Source organism: Lepisosteus oculatus, chromosome 4, assembly GCF_040954835.1.
Source record: "Lepisosteus oculatus isolate fLepOcu1 chromosome 4, fLepOcu1.hap2, whole genome shotgun sequence".
Lineage (NCBI taxonomy): Eukaryota > Metazoa > Chordata > Actinopteri > Semionotiformes > Lepisosteidae > Lepisosteus > Lepisosteus oculatus.
In genome coordinates, this window is record NC_090699.1 from 28,878,163 (window position 1) to 28,902,298 (window position 24,136).

The 24,136-nt window shown below is 43.4% G+C and overlaps 1 protein-coding gene across 1 annotated transcript in view; it reads right to left on the reverse strand.

The window, feature by feature from the left end:
* Nucleotides 1-24,136, reverse strand: part of mcu (mitochondrial calcium uniporter) — a 69,243-nt gene that overhangs the window by 35,260 nt on the left and 9,847 nt on the right. Inside the window, exon 2 of the mRNA XM_006630424.3 lies at nucleotides 8,623-8,733. Within this exon, the coding sequence (XP_006630487.2) occupies nucleotides 8,623-8,733 (111 nt within the window). The remainder of the gene's footprint in view (nucleotides 1-8,622; nucleotides 8,734-24,136) is intronic.

A 24,136-nucleotide genomic window follows, 5' to 3' on the forward strand; every position in this document is an offset into this window, starting at 1 on the left:
CCAAGTGAGTTAAGCAATTACCAGAAAAATGCTTTCATGTTGGGGGGAGGGGGTTCCTGGAAACCCCCCTGATCTGGAGTTACTGAAGTCACTCATGGCTGATTTTAGCTTGCAGTTGTCCTGAAACTGCAGCAGCACATCTCTCTGCCCCCTGGACTCGGCACTGACAGCTGAGCCTTCGCGATCGCTCAGTCTGGGCCGTTCACCTTCATCAGCCCAGTGTCTTTCAGCACAGCCAGCAAGGAGCCTCTGCCAAAACATCTTTTTCGCTTTATTTCATTTCAGATTTTAATGCTGGCCTGTCGTCTCGCTCCGCAGATCTTTAAGACATCTGCATTAAAAACGGTCTTTCAACTTTGGGCAGCTTGACTGTGCAATTTAATTAAGTGGCGCTTGTGACGACAGACAAACGAGCCAAGAGCCTGGTTGTCCGTCAGGGGGTTGCGACCGCACCACTGACACTTTTTCTGCAGCCTGGGGGCTCTTGGGTACTACACGTTTGACAGGGGCAGTTAAAACAATCGTACCCACGCCTCACTCCAGCCTCCCCACCCCGCATTTTCTTCTCTCCTGGGGAGGGTTGATGCAAACACTGCAGGCACAGACTCTCTTCTAACATCAAGAGTTTTATAAAAGGCAACTTCCTAGGCTTTAATCACGCTGCCCGGCTCTGATGGCACAGCTCATCAGGTCTGCTGCTGGCTCCTCTCACAGCTCTGAATTAGAGCAAGCAGGGTGACTGGCTGCCACTAGCACAGAGATGGGAATGCTGTGGAAGCCCTTGTTAGCAGCCACGCTGATTTCTTTTATATGCATCTTTGTTTTGCAAAAGAAGATTCAGAAGGTTAGTCTCTCTGCTTATTTCTTTACTTCTTCTTTTAACTTCTCCATCTTCCTCTCATCCCCCTAACCTGTCTTGTGCAAGAAGCCCTTCAGATAGCCGGGTGGCCCAGGGCTGCAGAAGGCCCATTAACTCCCTGCGAGGATACCTTCTGTATACTGCATTCAAAGCCTCATTACACTGGAGCAAAGGCACGCGCAAAAAAATCACGAGGGCTCCTGTGAGTCCATCTGGTCAGGTTAGGAGCAAATTACTCCTCTAGCCGTTTCTTAGCAAACTCCAGCGATTCAGAAACATGACGCAGAAAAGTAACACATAATCCTAATGGTATAGAAGGGATAACACTACTTAAAGCTATTGTAGGATGCCATTTGAGAAGACAATATAGATCTCTTCCTGAGATTCCATCCAATCTTCAGATTCTGATTTAGTGAGCAAACTACTTAAATGAGTAGATGATATATTAGTGGCAAGCAGAAGTTGAAAATGCAGAAAAATGCAGGAAAGAAACCCTGAAAATCTCACCCAACACAGCATGAAGTGTGGACAGTCCTAAACCCTGAAAAATATACTGTACAGAACGTCAATAGTGAGCAGAGGGAACTACTGCAGCTCTGCAGTCAAAGGGATTACATCAGTTCCTGAGGGCTCAGCAGTGAGGTGAGGGGTTATGCAGTCTTCCCCTGACTTGGGTTACATTTTGCATTTTACAGTCACACTCCCCTCTCCCTGAGCTCTACATGAGTCAAAACAGACTTTGTAATGGACGTGCACATCAGTTATGGTTAATAAAAGGAGGTGCCCTTTTAAAATTATATCGTCATTGAAGCCTCACACAGCTCCGTACAGAGAGGAGAAGGAAATCCACATGTCAACAGGAGTCAGCACAGCCACACAGGATTGAGCAGGTTACCCATCAACTCCCTTTTACATACAGTACAAAGGCAAAGAACTGCTACGGTTTTCAAGTTGATGCAATGCTACATAATTTGATACGGTGACTGCAGTAACCACAGAGCAAATTTCATTAATAGAAACACTGAAGTTGGTTCTTACAGCTCATGCTTTAGTAGTGCATAAAAAGCCTTTCTCTAAGTGCCAAATTGCAGACAAATCCTCCCCTTTTAATGCAAACAGTCTTCAAGACTGCATTCAAATATACTATGTCCCATTCTTAGAAATCATTAAATACCCCGTCATTCACTTATGCATTTACCCAATATTGCACTCTGCCTTGCACCATTTAGAGTCTAGTCTTTTGTGTATACCTGAGCCAATGTGGCAGACTGCTTTAGGAAGTGACAGGGTTGCATTGATAACAACAGAAAGCTGTTCCGAGTGTGAGTTTGTGCACATGAGCAAATGTGAGTGTGTGGGATGATAGGAAACCAGAAAAAGAATGTCAAGAATTCACATTAAAAAGCCCATGTGCCCTGGACCATATTTTATCACATACTCTGGTTTTATGGATTGCGTGTGACACAAGCAAGCTTTACAATTTGTTTCCTATCACTGCGATGACAAAATTTGCGAGTCCTGCCAGTAGCACTGCAATAATCCATCATCAGTGAAGACGCCCTCTGCACACACAGTCTGCTCCACGGGGGTCCGGCGACCTGCTGCCAGCTCTCTCTTCACTCCCACCACAACCCCGTCTCTCTCCAACGGCCCTCCTCCTGTACTCACAGCTCCTCCTATGGAGGCCTTCCCGTCTCTGCCACTGAGAAGGAAAGGTTGATGATCACACAGAAATAGCTCCCACTTCAAACAAGAGACACAACAGAGAATCACCCACGACGTGCGGATGAGACAACAAAACAAAAGGGCTTTCATTTGTATCACTTGTCTCAGGTATAACAGTCAAAAAACAATGTACTAGGTATGAATACATTTTTTAGCTTGTCGTCAAAATACTTTTTTCTACTTAAAATGCAGCTGTGGAGGTGAGAGATGGAAATTTGCCTCCTACTGTACAGCAGCTCAATCCACTTTGTGTGTACGAGCCACCTGTGCGTGCACCCAAACTCAGGGGGGGAGAAAGGCTGGTCTAACAAGTGGTGTTGACTTATATTCTACAGAACAGCTTTCCAAAATGTCTCAAACTGCTATGCACTGGGAGCCTGATAAGCATGTGTGCATTTGCAGAGATAACCAGTGCCTGCAAGCTCACGATGACTTCAGGGAGGGTTACAATTCTCCTCCATTTGACACAGAACTTCCCGGACGGCACTTGTGTCCAAAGATGAAAGTCTAGACGGGCCCCGTGTGAGGACAGGTGTCGTCTCTGCATTCTTAATTCAGTGGGTTAAGTGCTAAAATTATTATTGGCCACTCCTGAGGCATTTTTAAGATCAAACTACATATAAAGAACAAACGCCAGACAATCTCCCATCACGATCTCCCATCTACCCAGTAATGTTACAACAGAAGAAAGTAAACACAACCCCTTGGATCTGCATATTGCTTTTCAGCCCCAAAAATCCCAAAGCTATAAACAGGAAGGGGCACCCAGTTCATCCTCCACTGTGGTGCAGCACCTACCTGAGTGGCACACAGCAGCCATTCTACACCAGCCGCCCCACTACACAGCAAACCAGAGACGCCAGAAGCCACCACACCAGTTGAATTCAATGAACTTGAAACCAGGATTAGCAGCCCTACTTTGGCACTATTTGTTAATGTATCTTTAAATACCAAGCAGTGAGGACCTTACATCCGAAGGAGAAAAGATGAAAGACTTAATTTCCCAGAGTCCTCTTAACAACCCTGCAAGCTAGACCTAGTTTGAATTCATATCAGTTGATGCATAATTACAAGCGCCTTATAGTCCTGCTGAAGACCAATTAAAATGAGAAACTGAAAGTTAACATTTCCTTCAAGTCATTTTTTGTCAATATTTCAAGAAACATTTGCCAACAAGTTCAATTTTGATACTTTTAAATAAATGCTGGTGTGTCTATCAAACCCTTAATGCTTCTAATTCAAAGCAAGTTAAATTCCAAGGAGATTGACACAATCTAGCAGCACAGAAAAATATTAATCACATGTAGATGGTGTGCATAAAATGACATATAATTAAAATGATGCATTCTTTGTATTTGTTTCAAGCAGTTTATTAATGTGTAAGTAACAAAATGCCAATTTGAATAGATAAAACTCAAAGGGCTTTACTCATAACTAAATACTTCTCTACTGACATTCAACCAATGCTTAATCATGTTTAACTGCTGTGCAATGTGTATTTGACTGTATTGTAATTCAATTCCAGTGGGTCTGCCAAGGACCGTTCCTCTGATCTTGTTTTAAATCTAATCAACCCAAACCCTGACTATAAAAAAACTAATTCTACCATAGCCTAGGTGCAACTCCTAATTCATGGTCCCCCTTTCTTCCCGAGTCACGACTGCAGTCATTATCACTATAAATATTGGCGGGACTCAATCATAGAAACAGCAGAATTTATCTTAAATGAGTTATTTTACTCAATTTACCTGAAAATGCAAGGAGACCGCCAAGGTCGTCCGAAAACAAATAAGCAACTGCTAGACTACAAAATTAAAGCCAAAAGAATTCCCAAGCTTTGATTTATTAAGGCAACCAACACATGTAAATCAGAAGTAACTGGCTGTAATAATTCTGATGGTCACCCTGCCTAACGTTCAATAATACAGCTCTGCAGTCCCTATTGACGTTGTTGACTGCGGTGGCACACAGATTAAAAACCCCCTCTAGAGCAAGTCCAGAAGGAGAGGAGTTAAGGTTCCTGAAGATCCCCTCACCCTCCTCCACTGTCAAAATGACACAGCATTTCATGCCTTGCTGGTGCACTCACTCGCCCCCTCTCTCCATATCGCTCTCCAATACTAATAGAATCCCACATCCACACAATCAATCAGCACTCTGCCCAATTTGAATTCTGCTGACCGCCGCTCTCCCAGATATTTCAATTGCTTTGACTTTAGCGATAACCTGTCAGGGCTGGAAATGAGCTGCAGCTAAAAGCAATCGATGGAGCGGCCTGGATATAGCACAGCAGAACAGCATACTGTGGAAGAGTGTATTACAGAACACTACAGTACCCACTCAACCTCATGCCCAGCCACAGCCCTATCACACTGAAGCACAACACGTAGCACTGAGCTGGCTGACTTGCAAGCATAATGTATTTCAGCAGAAGAACGTCAGATCACGTACAAAGAGAGGAGGCCATTCAGCCTGCCTTGCCTATTTGGCTGGCAATTACTAACTGATCGTGAAATCTTATCAGGACGCTTCTTGTCCCAGATTGTTTGGAGTTGCATTTCTTGGTGTTCATTTCTACAGCACGACTGGGCTTGTTCCAGAGGCTAATTACTTTGTGTAAAGAGCTGCCTACTATTTTCAGTACTAAACACCATCCTTAATTGCCACTTGTAGAACACTTACTGTGTTTTCCATCAAGTCTGAAAAATAAAATTACTTTGGCTGGCTTTATTGTGACCAAGAAGAAATACAAATATTCCTACATTCTCCTTTTCTTCAAGAGTAAAGAGATTAATTTTCTTTATCCTATCAGCGTATGACATTCCAGTCAAGGACTTCTTGAGTGCTGAAAGCATCCATCCAACTCTTTTCAGCCCACTTGCCCTAGCGAGGTTTGCAACATCAGCATAACAAGTAGGGAGGACCAGGCATTTTTCCTCCACAGCAGATTCCAGCTTCAGCTGGAGGATTCCCAAGCGTTCCCCGCCCAGCCCAGACATTTAATCCCACCAGCAGATACTGGGGTCTCCATGTCCAATAGACGGATTTCCCCTGGACATCTGTACCACATGCTCAAAACTAGCTCAACTGGCTTTCCCAGACAGCAGAGCACCTTACCTAGTCTTATAGAGTAAGCCCTGCGAGGAAACCCAACTTCTACGTCTTGAATCTACAATATTGTCCTTCCTGTCATTACCCAGAATTCACGAACACATGAACTTGGTAAAGATGTAAACTGCCAGGAAATTCCTCTTCCATTTCCATGACCTGGAAATTTGGCTCCCATTTCACTACTACGGACTGACACAGAGAACAAAACACTGCAAATGCTGTGCCGTCATACCATCACTTGTGGGCAAGACCCCAAACGATCTGAACTCTTCCCCTAAGGGACGAAGCAAGGAATACACTTTTTTCCTTGGCAAGAACCGCAAGTTCAGACTTGGAAGTGCTCACTCTCATGTCTGCTTCTTCATAACCATCGGTAAAACATTCAACTGCACATCAGAGATCACAGTAAGATGAGGCGAGAAGGATAATCTGCAGACAACAGGGATGCCAACTCCAAGTCCTGAAACTGAATGCTCTTGACATCTTGGGTGTGAAAATCAAGAATCCTTGGCAGAGTGCGACCACCTTGTACAAGAATACAGACACAGCTCTCGCACCAAAAATAGAGGGAGCCACCTCCCACAAGACATCTGGAGTAAAATAGTCATATGCCTTCTGTAGGTTTGCAAAACTGCAAACACCCACAACACAGTGAATATCTGTAAGAGGAAAGAGCTGGTCCAATGTTCCACAGCCAGGACAAAACATTCATTGTTTCTCATAAAACCAATTTTCAACAAATCCAGAGAATCTCCTCTCCAGCATACTGCCATGGGCTTTGCCACAGAGGCTGAGATGTGTGATTGTCCTGTAGCAGATACTCTCGAGTTCCTTTTGAACACCTCACTGTAGAAACAGCAAAACCTCAATGTTATTCAGAAATGTCAGCATCTCAGGGCAAATATCATTCACTCCCACCGCCTTTACACTTAACAGCTGCAGCAGCTCTGTTAGATCCGATTTCATTAGATGTTCCTGGGTGGCCTTCTGTGAAATGAAAGGGGTTCAGAAGGTCCTCTAGGTGATCTTCACTTCTGGACACTCTCTTCAGTCAAGATCACCGTTTGCAGAGAATAGCTGAGGCAAAGTTCCAAAAATCGGTTTTCATATAAATGGCTTAAAAATATGATTTCTTGTTCCAGTTATAGGCTAAGTGATCACATATAAATCTTTAAATCCACAGGCAAGGAATGATCAGTGTCTGACAATGCAACTGATACATCTTCAAAACGGATGTGAACACAATTTGAGCAAAGACAGAAAATTGGACTCGGGGACTGTTTCACAGGCAGAATGAGTTTGCCAACGACACGCATCTTGGCAGGGCTTTACTCCTAATGCATGTACAAATATTGGAACAAACACAGTTTTTAGAGGAGACACTGGGATTGGACCAGAATGTGGCAGGATTGTAATGATACTAATGAAACTGTTGCTCACATCTTGTGTATAATTATAAGATGACTCTACATTTAGATCATCAAACAAATAGCTCCTAAAATAAACCAGTCAAAGAAGTAAAAAAAGAAATGCAAGAGGACCGAAAACACTAATGTCTTGGCAATTTGGAAGAAATGCTCTTTAAATAACTCGCGAGTTCATGCTTAGCAGACAACACGAAATGTACAGACACCTAGGCAATGCTAAAAATCCCTCTGAGACGACAACATATTCCCACATTTGCATAAAGAAACGCCACCTGTTCTTAGTTTGAAATGTACTTCCTGATAGTTTCCACCTGGGCCCTCTATTTTGTGTTTCAGTGTTCATTCTGGAGAAGTCCGCTGGGTTGACTTAGTAAATGCCTTTGTGGATTTTGAATACTTGGTCCCCTTCACAGTCTTCACAGGCTCAGTTCTTTTGGACTTTTAGTATAGGACATTCCCTCACAAGTCTCAAAAGGTATCTGTTTGCTCTCCTCTGGACTGATTCAATAGCAGAAAAATATGTTTATTAACATGGTGACTTAAATTGTTCAATATTCTAAATGAGGCATTAGCAGTGCATCTACAGAATTTTAAAATAACATCCCTTGATTTAAATCCAATGCTATCAACTGCAGATCCTAACATCTTGTTTGGTTTTTTATTGCTTTCTTCAAAGTGTAAATGATGTGTCAACACAAACACCCGTCTAAAATAAGTAGATTCTTCTATCATGCGTTTCCCATTTCGTATTCATAGTTTATGCTTTCACTACCTGCATGCAAAACTCTGCACTTGTCTACAGTGAATGCCATCTGCTGGGTGCTTGTCCAATCCTGAATTTTATCTGAAACTTTTCGGATTTTATTTGCTTCCTCAACAGCAAATTAATAAACAGTAAAAAAAAAACATCTGATATGATTATAAACTACAATGAACAAAGCCTGCCATCGCTGTAGTGCATTTACATTCTCAAAAGAGGCAGCTTCAGTATTTCTCACCTCCTCGTCTCTGTGCACTCCCAAATACATTCACAAATTCTCACTCTTACTCGCTGAACATCACTTGCTCGATGCACTCATCATATTAAAAAAATATAATATACAGTAGTATTAACAAATTACTTTCTTTCACCTTTTGAAAGGTTTGTTTTATTCAGGTCAACAGCTTACAAACACCCTAAACGTTCTGACAAAACCACTGAAGAATTAACCGCTCATCCGGCACATACATGTGGCTGATACCACGCTCTCCAAAGCAGCATCCAATCAGGGGACGTCTCTAATGTGACAGGACATCAGCTCCATCTCAAGTGTCAACCAAGCAACAACGGCAGGTCCTGCTGCCACCTCAGCAATGGCAGGCAGACGTTAATCGTGATGAGACACTGAAGGAAAAGATTCAGGACCCTCTGCTTTTTGTTTGTGCTCTTCAGTTAGCCACCCCCCTAACGAACAGGTGAAGAGAGTCTGGAGCCAACGTGGCTCTGGTGCACAAGCTTACCTGGCGTGACAAAGGGGTGCTGGTCTGGGAGAGGAGATGGGGCCTGCCTGCTGTCCGCAGAGTGTGCACCCTCCTGGTGGTCTGATGGATGAGGGAGGCAGGAAGGGGCTCCTGAGCAGAGAGAGACAGACATGAGAAATGGCCTTGAAAGGGTCGGGCACAGCAACAGAAAGTGCTATCCTTCCCACAGAGACGCAAGACACACCTGTGTGAACCCGTGTAGAAAGAGCAACGGGGCACCTCAAAGAATATTTCAACAAAACATAAAACAGGAAGGTTTAATTCAAAGGCCATAAGGCACTTCTATACTCTTCAGGGTTTGTGAGTCCAAATTGATTAGGCTGTGCTGCGTTAAAGACTAAAGCCTCCATTAAGAAATCAGACAAGGAATGGCTTGAAAACCATACTAAATAAATCTATAAACACATCTCAGCTCTGACACAATGATCATATCACCTCTGAACATCAGCTGCAGCTGGACACTCTTGACCTATGTTGCTAGTGGCACAGGAAGCTCTGGCCAGTGACTGGTATGTGGGTCAGAACATGAACACTTTAATTCTGGAAGTGAGGAGCTCACTTGGCACACAAAGTGAGATGGGGGGGGAACATTCAGGATTTCTCTCACCCTCCACAAAGTATTTTAAGAAGTCTCAAGCCTGCAACACATCCGTCAGCAGTACAGTATATGTGTACCTGTTAATTACCCTTGACTGCAAATATCAAAGGTAGGGTTGCAGAGGTTGAAATAAGACTGGTGCTGCACTGATTTTGAGGCATTTTGGAACTTTTAAGCCTGCAGGATCTTGTATACAAGGCACCATATTCCAGATATTGCTTACTACCTCATTAGTTTAAATATTTATTTTCTTTTTTACTCTAGTATAATCCAAATGTTGGCAAATATGAACTGGATCAGGCAGAATTAGCGTTGTTTTATTCTCTGTTACTTGTACAGTACAATCCATGATCCCGTCTGCTCTGTCTGATAAATCAGTAGAGAAAGTGCAACCTATGACACCCAAACTCAGTCATGTGCAAAAAGGGAGCTGGGTCTTAACACCAAAGAGTATCTCCATGTCTACAAGACATCTTTGCTCAGAACGTTTGTTTAACCCTGGAGCAGCAATTGAGTATCAGATAGTTCATTTAACTGTCCTCTATTTTATTACCCTGACACTGTAAACAGAACTGCAATTTTTCCATCACCATGCATTTCTGCACCTACAGTGAAAAGCAGACAACCCTAAGTCAGCAGTGTGTCGCCCTGAAGAGAAAACCCCCTCTGAGCATGTGTGCTAGTACCCACAGACTCTGCACATCTTGGCACTAAATCATTCAGTAGTTTTCCAAAGCTAGGTAGCAAAATGACAGTAGAAAAAGAGTTCAAGTTAGGAAGAAGGAGCACATGACTATCACAAATCGCAGAATTAGTTCTGCTACATCTCAAACATTCAAACAGAGGAAACGGAAGAATCAACAGGGAAAAATTAAGCCCATCAGACAAAGATCAGGCAGTGTTATCAGGAGGTTCATTACTTCCAGTCATTGTTTCACCATATGTGTGCTCTTCCTCATTAGTTCAGTCCTCTGATCTGAACATGACAGACCAAGGAAGACACTGTGCACTACACAGAGCCCCTGGGCTTCTCCATCTGCCCAGAAGGAGTGCAGAGTGTGATGGGTTCATGCACAGCCAGTGCTCTAAGTGCGAGCCCTCCACCACACACGCGTTTGGATTTCTGTATTTGTGGAAAGAGGATGTCATTTGCTCCATGTAAAAAGTAATTTCCATTGTATAGTCTGCTTGTTAGGAATTATGGTTTTCATAAAACTGCTTTCTAAAACTTTGTCCACATATTGATGATAATGCATGGGCACGCACACACTCAGTGCTCCAGGTGAATTGGCCTATATTGTAGCCATGGCAACTGCACAAGAGCTCACAGTGGTAAAGAGCTCTTGATTACCGCAGTTTGAGCAGGGTCAGGAGGTAACAACAGCCCAGCTTTTAGACAGCCATCTTACCCAGACCCCTGACCATACAGTTTCTCATGGGAGACGTTCTTACATCCCTGCAGTTTTCTTATTTTCTTTGGGCTTAGACTGTTATTTGCCATAACACCTTCCAAACTACCAAACTGACAGTTTGGCCTTGCTTTTACTGTACAGCAGGTGAGGGGTCCTCAGTTCAGATTCCCAAGGGCCCGAACAAGCTCTGCTGGATTTTCGTTTCCCTGGATTTACGATAACCTAAATTAAGCTGGAACAATTGAATTCTTCCATCCACTTCCAGTGGAAACCTAGAAACCCTGCAGGGCCTGGGGCACCTGGGATGAGACACCCCAGCTCCCTCGGGATGTAGAAGCCTGCTACTGTCCAAGATCCTTTACCTGCTAACCAGAAAAATACCTGTTTTCATGTGCATTCCAACCCAAATAAAATGGATTTTCAATTCCCAAGCACAATGGCAAGGATGGCATAAATTCCCCTTTTCTGCAATTCTGATGCAATAGCCTTTCAGCCGTTTTAACTATTTGGCTTTAAAAAAAATGTCAATTCCAGGACAAATCCAAGTTAATGCCCCTGACATTAAAATGAAACAGGAATGGAACCCAACTATGACATGTCAGAGTTTCAACATAAAAAAAAACGTTTCATACAGAGGGGCTCTGCTTCAGCCCCTGCTGCAGTCATTAAGGGGGAATTACTCTCCATGCTGAACTCTGGCATCCAAGGCCGTGTCTGTGCTGGGCTGCAGACCTAAACACTTCCAAATCAAGCCCATACTCCCTAGACAGCACACAGGCAGCTAAGGCAGACCTGGCAAGTGAGGAAGAGAGGTGAAAAGAATAAGGAGACAGAAAAGAGAGAGTGATAGGGAGAAGGGGGGAAGGAAATCAGACAGCCCATTTGTATAGGAGACAGACACTCTTGGTTTTCTGATATGGATAGTTCCAGGTGCAGGATTTTTCATGGTTGTCACCTTATTTTGAGTAAATTTGAATAGTCAGATGTGGTTGAAATAATATTAAAAACACTTTGGCGTTCCAGCTCCATCAGCAAAGTTTGTACAAGGGCCTGTGGCCTGTAAAACAGCTCAAACTGCTCTTCGATAAGTCTTATTCCTGTATCAAAAATTGTTTCAACAATGTCTGGGTCTTTTGACGAGAAGGCTTAAAGCCATGTAAACGGGAAAATATTTGAAGTGGTGCTTTATAATGCAAAATTTTCATTATATTTTCTCCATTTTGTGATGTTTCTTGTTGGATACTTCCAAACAATTGGTATTGCTTTCAGATAAATGGGAACACGTTGCCCAGCAGCAGAAAGTGGTCTCTATGTCAGCACAGAACTCCAAACAATAACCACGCTCACGTCTTGACTTCACAGAAGCGCCTCCTACCAACTGAAAATGAGAGCAGAAAACCACAAACCAGTGCTAGTAGGTTTCAGGCCACTTAATAGATTCAGATTACCATTCAAACCATGCTAGAGTGTGGTCAGACCCAGAACAACTTCTGCTTAGCAATATTGCAGGTTCCCCAGACTGGAGCTGTGCAGATAATCTCACATTGCAAAAAAAAAACCCAAAAACAAATTTCCCACCCCATTACACAGACTCCCACCAGAAAGAGAAATGGCTGTTTCAGCACGATTCTGTCAATATCTACAACACTCTGGGCATTACAACTGAACACTCTCCAGCTCTCCTACTCCACAGAACTTAAAATCAGCGAAGAACTGCTGGTCAGATATGAACAGACACGATGACATGAGACATGAACTGGTCAAACATGAACACCAAACGTGAATTGCAATAGTTTGGTGCATTTAACCCATATGCCACAAGCTAAGCCTGTCTGCATGTGCTAAACCTACAGTCTAAACCTAAAACAGTAAGAGAAAAACCAATACGAACTAATTCTGATACACTACAGAGAAAGCCCATGTCCTGTGATGCTAACACCGTGGTAAATAATGAATGCCTGAATGATTACCGCCCAGTAGCATTAACATCTGTGGTGATGAAATGCCTGGAAAAGCTGGTGTTGTCACACATCAACTCCTCCATCACAGAGTCCCTGGACCCCCTGCAGTTCGCCTACCAGAACAACAGATCGGTGGATGATGCTGCCTCCCTGGCTCGGCATACAGCCTTGGAACACCTGGACACTAAGAACTCGTATGTGAGAATGCTGTTTGTGGACTACAGTTCAGCATTCAATTCCATCATACCCAGTCAACTGGTGACAAAGCTCAGGGGATTAGGTCTGTGCAACTCTGTCTGCAACTGGCTGCTGGACTTTCTTATCGAGAGACCACAGGTGGTGCGGATAGGCAATAAAACATCAACACCACTCACCCTGAGCACTGGAACCCCACAAGGCTGCTGTCTGAGTCCAAGGTTGTACTCCCTATTTGCTCACGACTGCACAGCAAGACAAGGCAACAACCGCATCATTAAGTTTGCCGATGACACCACTATAATAGGACTGATCAGTGATGATGATGAGTCCTCTTACAGGGATGAAGTTGTACAGCTGCTTAGGTGGTGTCATAGCAATAACCTGGACTTGAACATAAAGAAATGAAAGAGCTAAGAGTGGACACAGGCCACACACTCACAGCCCACTCAGTATTGATGGAACGGAAGTGGAAACAGTCACCAGCTTTAGGTTTTTGGGAATTCACATCTCTAAAGATCTAACCTGGACTGTGAACACTGACTCTATCATGAAGAAGGCTCAGCAGCGCCTTTATTTCTTGAGGTGCCTCAAGCGATGGGGGATGCCAATATATGTGTTGGTGAACTTCTACCGCTGCACTATCGAGAGCGTCCTCACCAACGGGATCACCGTGTGGTATGGCAACACCTCTTCGCGAGAAAGAAAGGCACTGCAGAGAATGGTCAATATGGCCCAGAAGATCATCGGCTGCGGTCTCACCGAGATTAAACAGCTCTATGAGGACCGCTGCCGTGGTAGAATTCTGGCCATCACAGAGGACAGTCACCACCCCGGGCATGAGCTCTTCACCCCACTGCCCTCAGGCAAGAGATATAAGAGCATACGGACACTTACCACTAGATTCTTCAATAGCTTCTATCCACAAGCAGTGAGACTGGCGAACACATTTAGCCATTCCCCTCGGACCACACCTACACCATCACCATCTACCTCATTGTAATTTATTTATTGTACGTCTCCAGTCATTGTTTACACGTCTGTATTGTTTACATTCAAACTGTCTGCATGTTTACTTGCACATTGTCTATTGTTTGTTTGTACATTGTCTTGATGCACTGTTTGCACTTTGTTTTGTTTTTTACACTTGTTTTACAATCGAGAGACTTTCTGTAAGTAAGAATTCCATTGTACCAGCACCGGTTACATATGGCAATAAAGTTCAAGTTCAAGTTCAAATAAGGGTTTACTCTAAAGGCAGCAGGTGCAGGTGCCTGATGAATGCATGATAAAAGCTGAATGACCTAAGATAGGTGACATTACACCTTGAAGGTCACCTGATTTTAATTCTACCTGAGCTCGTTAATCCAGAAAATATTTAAGACGCAAAAAAGCCCATTTTTGCAGGTTGTGAGGAGGCAGTGATTTAAGAGAATCTGCACAATTTGCAGGATTGCCGCACTCCCGAACCCGGGGTTCCCCAGGACTGAGTCAGCACTCGGAGGAGGTTTTGGGGGGGCTCGTGTCTCTACGGGATGGCTTGGCAGGCTTGCCTGAAAAAAAAACCCTGCAGCTTCGCTCTTCGAGGGGAATCCTTATTAGCTCACATCAGCCAGTATTAATTGAGAGCATGCAGGCATGTCCACTGTAGTGGGGGTTTTCATAAAAGGCAGGCAGCAATATCCTTCAAAACAGGGGTTTCTGGAGATTTCTGACCGACTAGTCTTATAATGAGATCGGAGACGTGGGCGCCCTACCAGAGACGTCACACGGCTCATGCTGGGCAAGCAGGAGCCTGCCCTACGAGCCACACATACCAGAATCCCTTCCTCTTCAATTCATTTACATCCGGCTGAAGACATTTTCACCTCATTTGTTTTTCTCTTTGATGAATATTCAACATTTTTTTGAGTCATGCAGAGCAATGCAGAAAGTCTCTACACAGCAAAAATGTCTCTTTAAATTACTTGTTTCTTCTTGTAAGGGGTTTTATGACATACTGAGCATTTACGATCCCTTCTTGTGGAGATACTCTTCCAAGTGAGATTTATGTGTCAAGGGACTAAATATCTTTAAATCTGCACACACAGACCCAGACCGTGCTGCCAGACAGAGTCCACGTTAGGATCCTGAAGGGGTTCAGGTAGTTAGCATCTGCTGAGCCAGTAAGTGAGCACAGCATGGAGCAATCAAGAGACATCAACAAGCAATCTCACTTTTAATTCCCGAGCACCATGTCAAATCACTCAAAATTTGAGTGCGAGATATAGAAATTCAAGGGCCAAGAAATAGTAATCAAGTTTCAAATATACATAATCAAAAATTACTACATTAAAAGCAGCAAGCATTACTCCTGTCTACTACATGATACGTAATTCATTAAGCAAGTGTGATTTTCAATGGTATTCCAAGACACGGGGTTTGTCTCAAACCCTTAATTATTGAGTGACAAAGTTTGTAGGGCTGAAGTCTCTGTAGATGCAACATTCATGTAGCATGGACTTATATAGGAGAGGCACTATGAGCGCTGCCCATGGGGCCCAAGCTTTTATAAGTGGCTAAATACAAATATGCCTTCATTCTTTTGGCATGACGTGCATTGTACTGGATTCCCCAGACAGCTGCAAAGAGAGTCAGTGTGTTCCTGCAGGCATGCTTACAGGCCTGTCCTGCCACACTGAACAACAGCCCATTCGCTAGCCACAGAGAACATACCTTACACCACAACAGCCTCTGAAAACAGCCCTGGGCCTGTTTTCTGTGTTTATTTTCACTTCTAGTTTGCACTCTCTATATGCCCTTTATTCCCTTTTTCATTGTGCTGCCCCTCCTCCGATATTTAACCCTCTACCCTTCTCTCTTCTGTTTCTGCCTCTCCCTCCCTCTCTCAGTGCGCAGAGCTCAAAGCCAGGAAGTTTCCGGGGAGGAACTCTGATGTTGATAATATTCTAGACTGAGCCAGAGCCAAGCCTGTGTATTTCAGGGAGAGAGGCACACCAACACAACAAGGAGAGAGGGGGAGGGTTAGGGAGAGGCGGAGAAGGCAGGGAAGAAATGATGTGGAAATAGAGAAAAAGTAAGAGGGAGAAGAAGTCAGAAAAGGGGTGGCAGCATGGATTTGGCACAAATTTAATTTCAAAGGCCCGGTACATCACAGAAAAAAAAAGTAAGCGAGCTTTCCGCAATAACAATGAGCTCATAATCACGTAGGTTTGCGGAGTCCACGCTGTGGGAGTGTGTGGGAAGCCTGGGAGAGGAGTGTGGAAAACTCGCAGCAAGAATGCCGACTTCAAACGTCAACAAGACAAGCGAGGAAACTCTGGAAAGACAGCTGCTATGTCCTTCACAGAGAAACACTGCCACAGTCCCCATTCACAGGGAAAGAGGAAGGACAAGGAAGGAGAAGGAGAAACAGGTGCAATTTGAAAGGAGGAGAGAGGGAGAGGTAAACAGAAGGAAAGAAGGAGAGGAGTAGAAGGAGACATATAGCAAGGGAAAAGAACAAGAGAAATGGGAAGGTGCGCAACAGTCCAGTCTCCACCCTTGTTGACCAGACAAGTCTCTTCTCTCTTCACCCTGAGAGAATTTCCTTCCCCGCAAGCCTGAGGTAATCAATCAATCAGGGTGAACATGCAAAATCACTGAGCATGGCTGCACACAGTCAATCGTCAGCTGTAGCTCCGGCCTGGTGCTGATTCTGAACATCTGAGTAAAGCTACAAATGCATTGTCAAATACAGACTGGCATCCAAGACAAATCTAGAGTGCTGCAGCTCTCTGTACCAGTGATTAGACAGATGCATTCTAGCCCATAGACTGCTAATTCATAAACACTGTGGCTTCTGTCAGCACCTGCCGCTGTGTTTTAAGAAGCTTAGTAAGTGACCCATGAAACAGTGCAAATATTAATTACATGAGACTGAACAAGGAGATCTGTGCAGAGACCTCCCAGTCCAGTAATACAGAGTCTGGGTACATTAACTGTTGATTTCTTCATGTTTGGTGAAAGTGTTCCCAGGGAATGAATAGAGCTGGTCGCGCTGGGCTTCTAGTTTCTAATTAATCCAAGCCAAGTATTGGCTTACGGGGAGTGCAGAAATCACATTGTGCCCCACAGCTCCAACCACACCAGGCCTGGACAGAGTTTCTAGGCAGGGATAGGAGACCAGGACTTTCAAGACTCCCACAGCACCTCTGGGTTAAGAGGAGAATGATTTACAGTCTGTAAATCAGAGATGGGTAATCTTGGGTCTGGTGGGCTGGTGTGTCAGCGTGTTTTCATTTCCACTCAGCTCCTCACCTAAATCAGCTTCCTTTATCTTAAGGGAACCAATATAAGGGCTTCTCCAAGCTCTTTCGGTGCTTTAAAGACCTAGAAAACCTGCAGACACATTGACCCTCCAGGACCAGGATAGAGGATCCATATTGTAAACGATGAAGCAATATTGTAAAGGATGAGCCCCCTCAATTTATCCCAAGTCCAGAGGCTTTCATCGAGTACAGGCTGAGGTCTTTGATCCAGACATCCCAAGAGACACATTGTTCAGCCAAATACTGAAAACTCTTCTGTCAGGCAGTGTGCGGCTTGCACAGAGTCCAAACAGGATGGGTCAGAGGAACAACTCCCCAATCAGCACAGGAGTCAGGTGGTGAGCCAACATTAAGAAGCAATAAGAACATTTCATTAAGTATTAGTCTTGGTAAAAAAGAAAAACAAGGCCTCATCTTCAGGGCACTGAGGATGAGGAGAACGGTGTGGGCAGAGAACGCTGCAAAATATCCAGATGATACTGCGCCCGTTTCACATGTTTCACACCATTCAGGACGGTGGAGCAGAAAGGATCTGATTCAAAACTTCACCAGCTCACGACATGCACAGAAGGAGATCAGTCATAAGGTACAGTCAAGTATTCCCCTTCAAAAAAAACAGGCTGAGATGAAATGGGAAAGGCTAACCAGAATACTGCACATTTCAGTAGTGCCAATACTCACCTTGACTGCACCCCAAAGCAGCAGAGCACACATGAGCCCCATGTAATCGAGCACTGGATATTTTATACTTCTGCATGGAAATGTGGCACTAAAGTATATACAGTATATATAGTGTTTTTCCCTCTAGTATTATAATTTGCATGACAGTCTGCTACACTATAAATTGTAAAAGGACCCAACTGCTGTTCAGTTAGTCGGAGTCTGATTGGCTTGGTAATCGGCGATAACAGATTCCCCGACGGGAATCATGAGCTAGCAGAGAGTAAGCAGAGTAAGGAACAGAAAATGGAACTGTGTGGGTGGGAGTGTGTGGGAGGCCGGAGGGGGAATGCAGTGTGTGCCTGTGTGTGTATGCCTGTGCGTGCACATTTGCACAGGCAGTTCATGCATTATATTTGGGAATCCAGAGTAATATTACATCTTAATATTAAATAGCTTAAAGGATGTCACCAGATGTCATCGGCATGAAGCTAGGCAGCATTACTGACATCTTTCCCTTGCTCAGGACATTTGCTTCCCCCTTGGTAAGTCAGGGTGACAGATTAGTGCGAAAGGACCCAGATAAAATGAAACAAACGTAAGAGGAGGGTTTCGCTGGACCTCCATTTTACAGCCCATACAATGCTTCTGGGTATCCTACCACAGCCTGCGTGTTGAAATGACCTGAACTGGTTACTGCTGAACTGGCAAGCAAACCCACAGCAAGGTTATTAACAGTTAAGATAATTTGTGTTGACAAGGCGATGTGGAGTGCATAAGGAATTGACACTGATGTTGCTAACAATCATTCCACTTTATATTCCACTTGTAATGCATCACAGTTCTTGTGGGTCATGGGTATTCAACTGATAAAGCCCAGGAGGGGTTCTGTCATTCAGATGTCACAGGGTCAAGCCTGGGTCATGTCATTAGCTGAGTGTGACAGGCAGTTTCCAAGCAATGGTGCACAATTGTCTCAGTGCTGCAGGTTTGGGAGTAGTGGTTTGGGAGTAGTCCTTCCTTGTTGTCAGTGAAACCACAACCTCCAAAGACTAAAGGCCATGTCAGTGAGTAACGTACCTCTCCTCCAATGCTATAAGCTTAAACGTAAAGACAGCTGGCAATTCCAAACTGAGTGAGTATACACAGAAATAACTGAAGATTCATATTTTAAAAAATATTACACTACACCAAACCTGCAGAGGTTATTCTGTCATTTAAATTATGCACTTACTGTATATACAAACACCTCATTGCACAATAGACAGAATTACAGAATCAGAATAAGCTCAATCAGTCTGTACAGCTGCAGGATAACAAAATGATCCTAAAATTGGCAATTTTTCAAAGCCTTTTAGTTTAGCCAGATTTGTCCCTAATTTTCTGAAAACAGGTGTATAACTTTGCAAGTTCACTCTCTTTTAGAGTGCAACATCTGTGTTGTCTTTTAGTTGCAAAGAAAAAAAAAGGCTGTCAACACAGCACTGTTGCTCGCATTCAGACAGTACAGTCTGTCATGCCACACCTCAGTCAGACAGCTGAGCAGCAGCCGTGTCCTTTCTTAGCCAATCAGAATCTAGGACCCTCACACACTGCACTATGGGAAAGTAAAGGGCCGCAAGTCAAGCCCAGTAAAGGTGGTGCTTGAGGCTGGGGGGTGGGGAGACAGCTCGTTAAATAAACTCATTAAAGGTTACACACTGGAAAGTCCCCTCTGGGTTATAGCAAGGCAACAATAGAAACAGATACTACAACCCAGCTACTACACACAGCCACAGAGAAGTGCATGCACATACAGTTTATCATTTGACACCAGTGAAAGCTTACAGGACAAAAACAGAAAGTCACATAAAGGGGGGGGTCTCTTTTAAACTTACACACAGCTTGTGAAAAATTGTCAAAGACAGCTTGCTATATTTGTAAACATTGTTCATCTTTATCTTTATGGGAACAGTATCGATTTATTTAGGAGTTAACTATTTTTGCAAGTACATTTTCTCACATTTCGCTCCCACGCGCTATAATTACCTGACCACATGCATACAGCTCCAGCGCAAAAGAAACTACAGCACAGGCTTGGCAGCTGCTACTAGCTGAATGGTCCAAGAGCCCCATTAAGCTAGACCCTGAAATATCACAGTGAACTAGCATCCAAAACATGCTACAATCATTTCTCCAGCCCTAATTGGTAGTAAAACTGTTTATTGAAAAAACAAGTAGTGTAAGGCAGATATTGCAAGAGCTAGCGCCATTCCAGGTTAGGACAGACGACTCAAAATTGCACAGAAGGACAGCTTAACACTGTTTCTCACTACCATATACTCTATGTGGAAGCTATGAGCCTCCCTCTGCCCATCAGTTTGATCCAGTTCAGGTTTAGCTGCACATATTGTTCAACTTCACATACTACACTACTGAAGCAGAAACCCAAATTTAACCCAACACGCCAACCTATGCAAACATATTTACAATATGGTAACAAACAAGAATTCCAGCACTAGGCGTTGTCTGATATACAGTACCCTGAGGCTCACAGAACCTGAAATGTCTCAAACTGACATGCAATTGGAGATTTATTTCCAATCCTGAAACTTTAAATTGGAGAAACTTGTCCATCTGTAGGTTCTTAACACACTTAGTGTGAACTACTCTATCTGACCCAGCACCCCAGTACTACACACAGCACACAAATTCAGCCTTCTACAGAGGTCTCCAAATATGGTGCCACCCCAACACAAATGGCACACTTACAGACAGAAAAATAAAATACAGGCATCTATACAGGCTAGTATCCAATACTAAACAATCGAGTAAACTGGGAAATGCTGGCAAATTGCAGTAGAACACTACTGTATTCACTTAAACCATGAATTAAACTAAGGTCTTGCATTTTATGTGCAAATATTAAAAGCTGCATTTCTTTTTTATCTATTCCCCTGTAGAGCTCTAAACACAGCTTAGAAGACTACAGTGAAGTGCAATGCAGTTCAGAAAAGCCCCTTAAAGGTTATAAATGAGTAAAGGTCCTTTAATACAAAGTGCTTCTTTTGGTAATCTAATCACTCTTAGAAAAACATTCAGGAGATTTTTGAAAGGTCTCCAGAAAAATACAGCAGGACATAGCATAACACATTACACTATTAAAGGTGTGACCAGCTATACAGCACTATGACTGTAACGTGTAGAGTGAGGTAGGAATAGCAGAGCAGGTTCTGCTGAGGGGTGAGGACGTACTACAGTGTCTCACCGCAGGTGACATGGCATGGACACTCCCAGAGTATCCCAGCACAACCAGAAGGGCCTGATTTTTTAACTCTGGGTCAATAATGTCAAAGAGTAGGATAGCACTCCCATTCAAATCAGGTAGTTTGGGGAACAGCACTCTGACCAACAAAATTTAAAGGGGAACTGCACTCCCTATTTCTCAGTTATTGCAGTCTCAACTTCTTGGTTATTAAATCTTGGTGACAAAATGAATTCATTGGCATAAAAAAAAATCACAAATTTCAAATTAAGCACAAAGGCGTGAAAATTGTGAAAGTACTGTTAAGTCGCCATGTTGTCACAAGCTTCTGCCAATAAAAACCATGTCTCGGCACGCAGGCTGTCGATTCTCTTTTCCTCTTTAAATCAATCCATTCTATGCTGGAGTTGAGAAATTAACTTCTAACTCTCACAACAGTCTCCTCCTCATTCTCTTCTTCTGCTTGCTCTCTCTCTGCATTCACGACACCTAGGACGAGACAGAGAAGAGCAGACGCGATGTGTAGTTCTGTATGTGGAGGTCATTCAAGATACTAGGTCAGGAGGACATAAGAATTTGTGAGTCAGTCAGGACTCAAATCCACACACCTGACAACGTGTACCAGCTTGAGCCATACCAGGTTTTGCATTTCGGAAGATGTAACATAGACTACATGAACACACTACGTATTTGAGATATCAGACTTTTATTTTGAGGACGCACGGACAGCAAAGCCGTGAAGAAGCATCTGAAATAAGTTTTGAAAATTTTCTGACATGAATTGATCATGCAAAGGAGAACAGAGCATGACCTCAACTGAAGAGGCAGTTGTTCTTTTTCCTGCATGCCCTCTCCTCACTTGTCGGTAGCTCTGTAACCGCAGTACAGCACTCTGCAGAAGGTGTGGAAGAGTGATGCAATACATGAGGAGCCAGTCTTACAGCAGGAGTGTCACGGCGCTGATGTCACTTGTCATGAACACGCCAAGCAGGAAAACCACTTCACACTTCAATCACCCTTCAACTGGTAAAGCTATCTGTGCTTTCACATGGCCAGATAAGACTCCAATTACTCAAAAGTCAGAACCATTACAGGTCTTAGATCTACTCTAAACTCAAGTGCAGGAGAATTCAAGGGTGTTATGTTATTTGGACTGAAGTGGTAAGAACGAACATTCAGATATGAGAACGAAAGGTTAAATAGGAGGCTATCTAGCCCAACTTACTCATTTAGCTATCTGCTAATAGTTTAATTAGGTAAACATCTCATTCAACCATTTCTCAAGAGACCACAAGGAAGCTTTTTTAACAGCATGGCTGGGTATTCTGTTGCTTTCCCAGAGTGCTTTGTGTAAAGAGGTACTTTCTGTCCTATATCCACTCCCTCTTCTTTCCACGTGTTCTTTAGGTCCTTGCTTTGCGGTTATGACCAGTAGTCTTCAGAGTTGACTTTGTCAACACTTTTCTGGTTATAAATATTTATATAATGTCTCCTCTCACAAGAGGGAATGGTCTTTGTTCCTTTAACTTGTCTTATTAGGAATTAATCTTCCTGTTCTTCTTTGACTGTATACAGTATTCTCAAGGAGGTCTCACCAAAGTGTTGTACAACTTTTACTTAGCAGCCAAACAAAAACAACTGTATAAATTGAAAACAGAATGAAATAATGGCAGGTTAATTGGTTTCTGGTGCGAGTCTGTGTGTGCTTGTGTCTGTGTGGTACCCTGTGATGGACTGGCATCCCCTCCAGGGTGTATCCTGCCTTATTCCTGTCGGCATAGACTCTGGCTCCCCCATGACTGTCGTGGGTAAAGTGGTTAGAAAACGGATGGATGAAATACACTACCTCTCTATAATGTATAATGTGTAAAAGTGCTCAAGAGATTTGAATTAACTGAATTATACTGCTGTGTCATGAGAGTCTTATTTCCCAGGGTATCTAAGAAACTGGGGACACTTCCTTCTCTGATAAGGGACCTAAAGCACTTCTTATAATCAGAAACCTGTGCACAGCAGCTCTGTGCTGTGCTGGGTTGTGACACCAGTGACAGATTTCAATCGGGAACTCCACATGTGTTCACGTGGTAAGAAACTGTTTTAGTTTCATAGCAACAACAGATTAGACAAAGCAGAAGGAAGATTTCTGAAGTGGATTGACAATTGTACTGATTATACTCACTGATACAGCACAGAAAGAGGTATCACAACCTTCAGGCTTTCACATTATGGATAGAAAGCAGTGTTATCACCTTGTAGACTGATCTTGTCAGAACTTAGAAGCTAGACAAGGCTGAACAGTATTGGGATAATAGATAGTAGTTGCTGCTGTATGGAGGTATGGATGGACCAGTAGGTGACATCCTCCTGTCAAGACCAGAATTTCCATTTCCATTTCCATTTCCATTCCAACTAATGCCCCAGCCTGGTGCCAGGGGATACTGTGCTGTAGGATGTTGCCGTCCTTAGGATGGGACATTAAACTGAGGTCCTGAATACTTGTTGGTCATTAAAGATCCACAGATGGCACAGTTAAGATAACACAAATGAGAGAAAGCAATAGAGCCTGCCCAGAATAGATTTCACTCTGTGCTTGCACAATCTCAACTCCTCAATTCCATTGGTGAAGTAGTTTCGCACCTCTCCACCTGACCTGCTGTGCAGTGGGGCTGACACGTGTCATCCAGGCGGGTACTGCACTGCAGTGGTACATGAAACAGATCCCCTCCTATAAACCAGCATTTTGGAATGAAAAGTATCATACAAATGAGCATGAATAATTTTTAGATAAGCCACTTCCACATGCTGGGAATGACTTTTTGGTAGCAAGACTGCATAAACAGATGTGTGAAGTTAAAAACACAATACAGTTATACTTTCCTTTCTTCTTTATGAATGTGTATGAAAGCCTGTGGCTCATAAAACCTAAAGTGAATCAGTTACAATTGGTTTCTTCAGAATGCAAAACACAAGGAACATAGAAAGAAATAAAGGTACATTTCCTTTTTAAAACCTACATGATTAAAACCAACCATAATAAATCTTGCATGGGATTACTGCCATTACGGCCCTGCTTGGATCTCACTTTATCGACATAAGGATAAGGCACAAAGTTT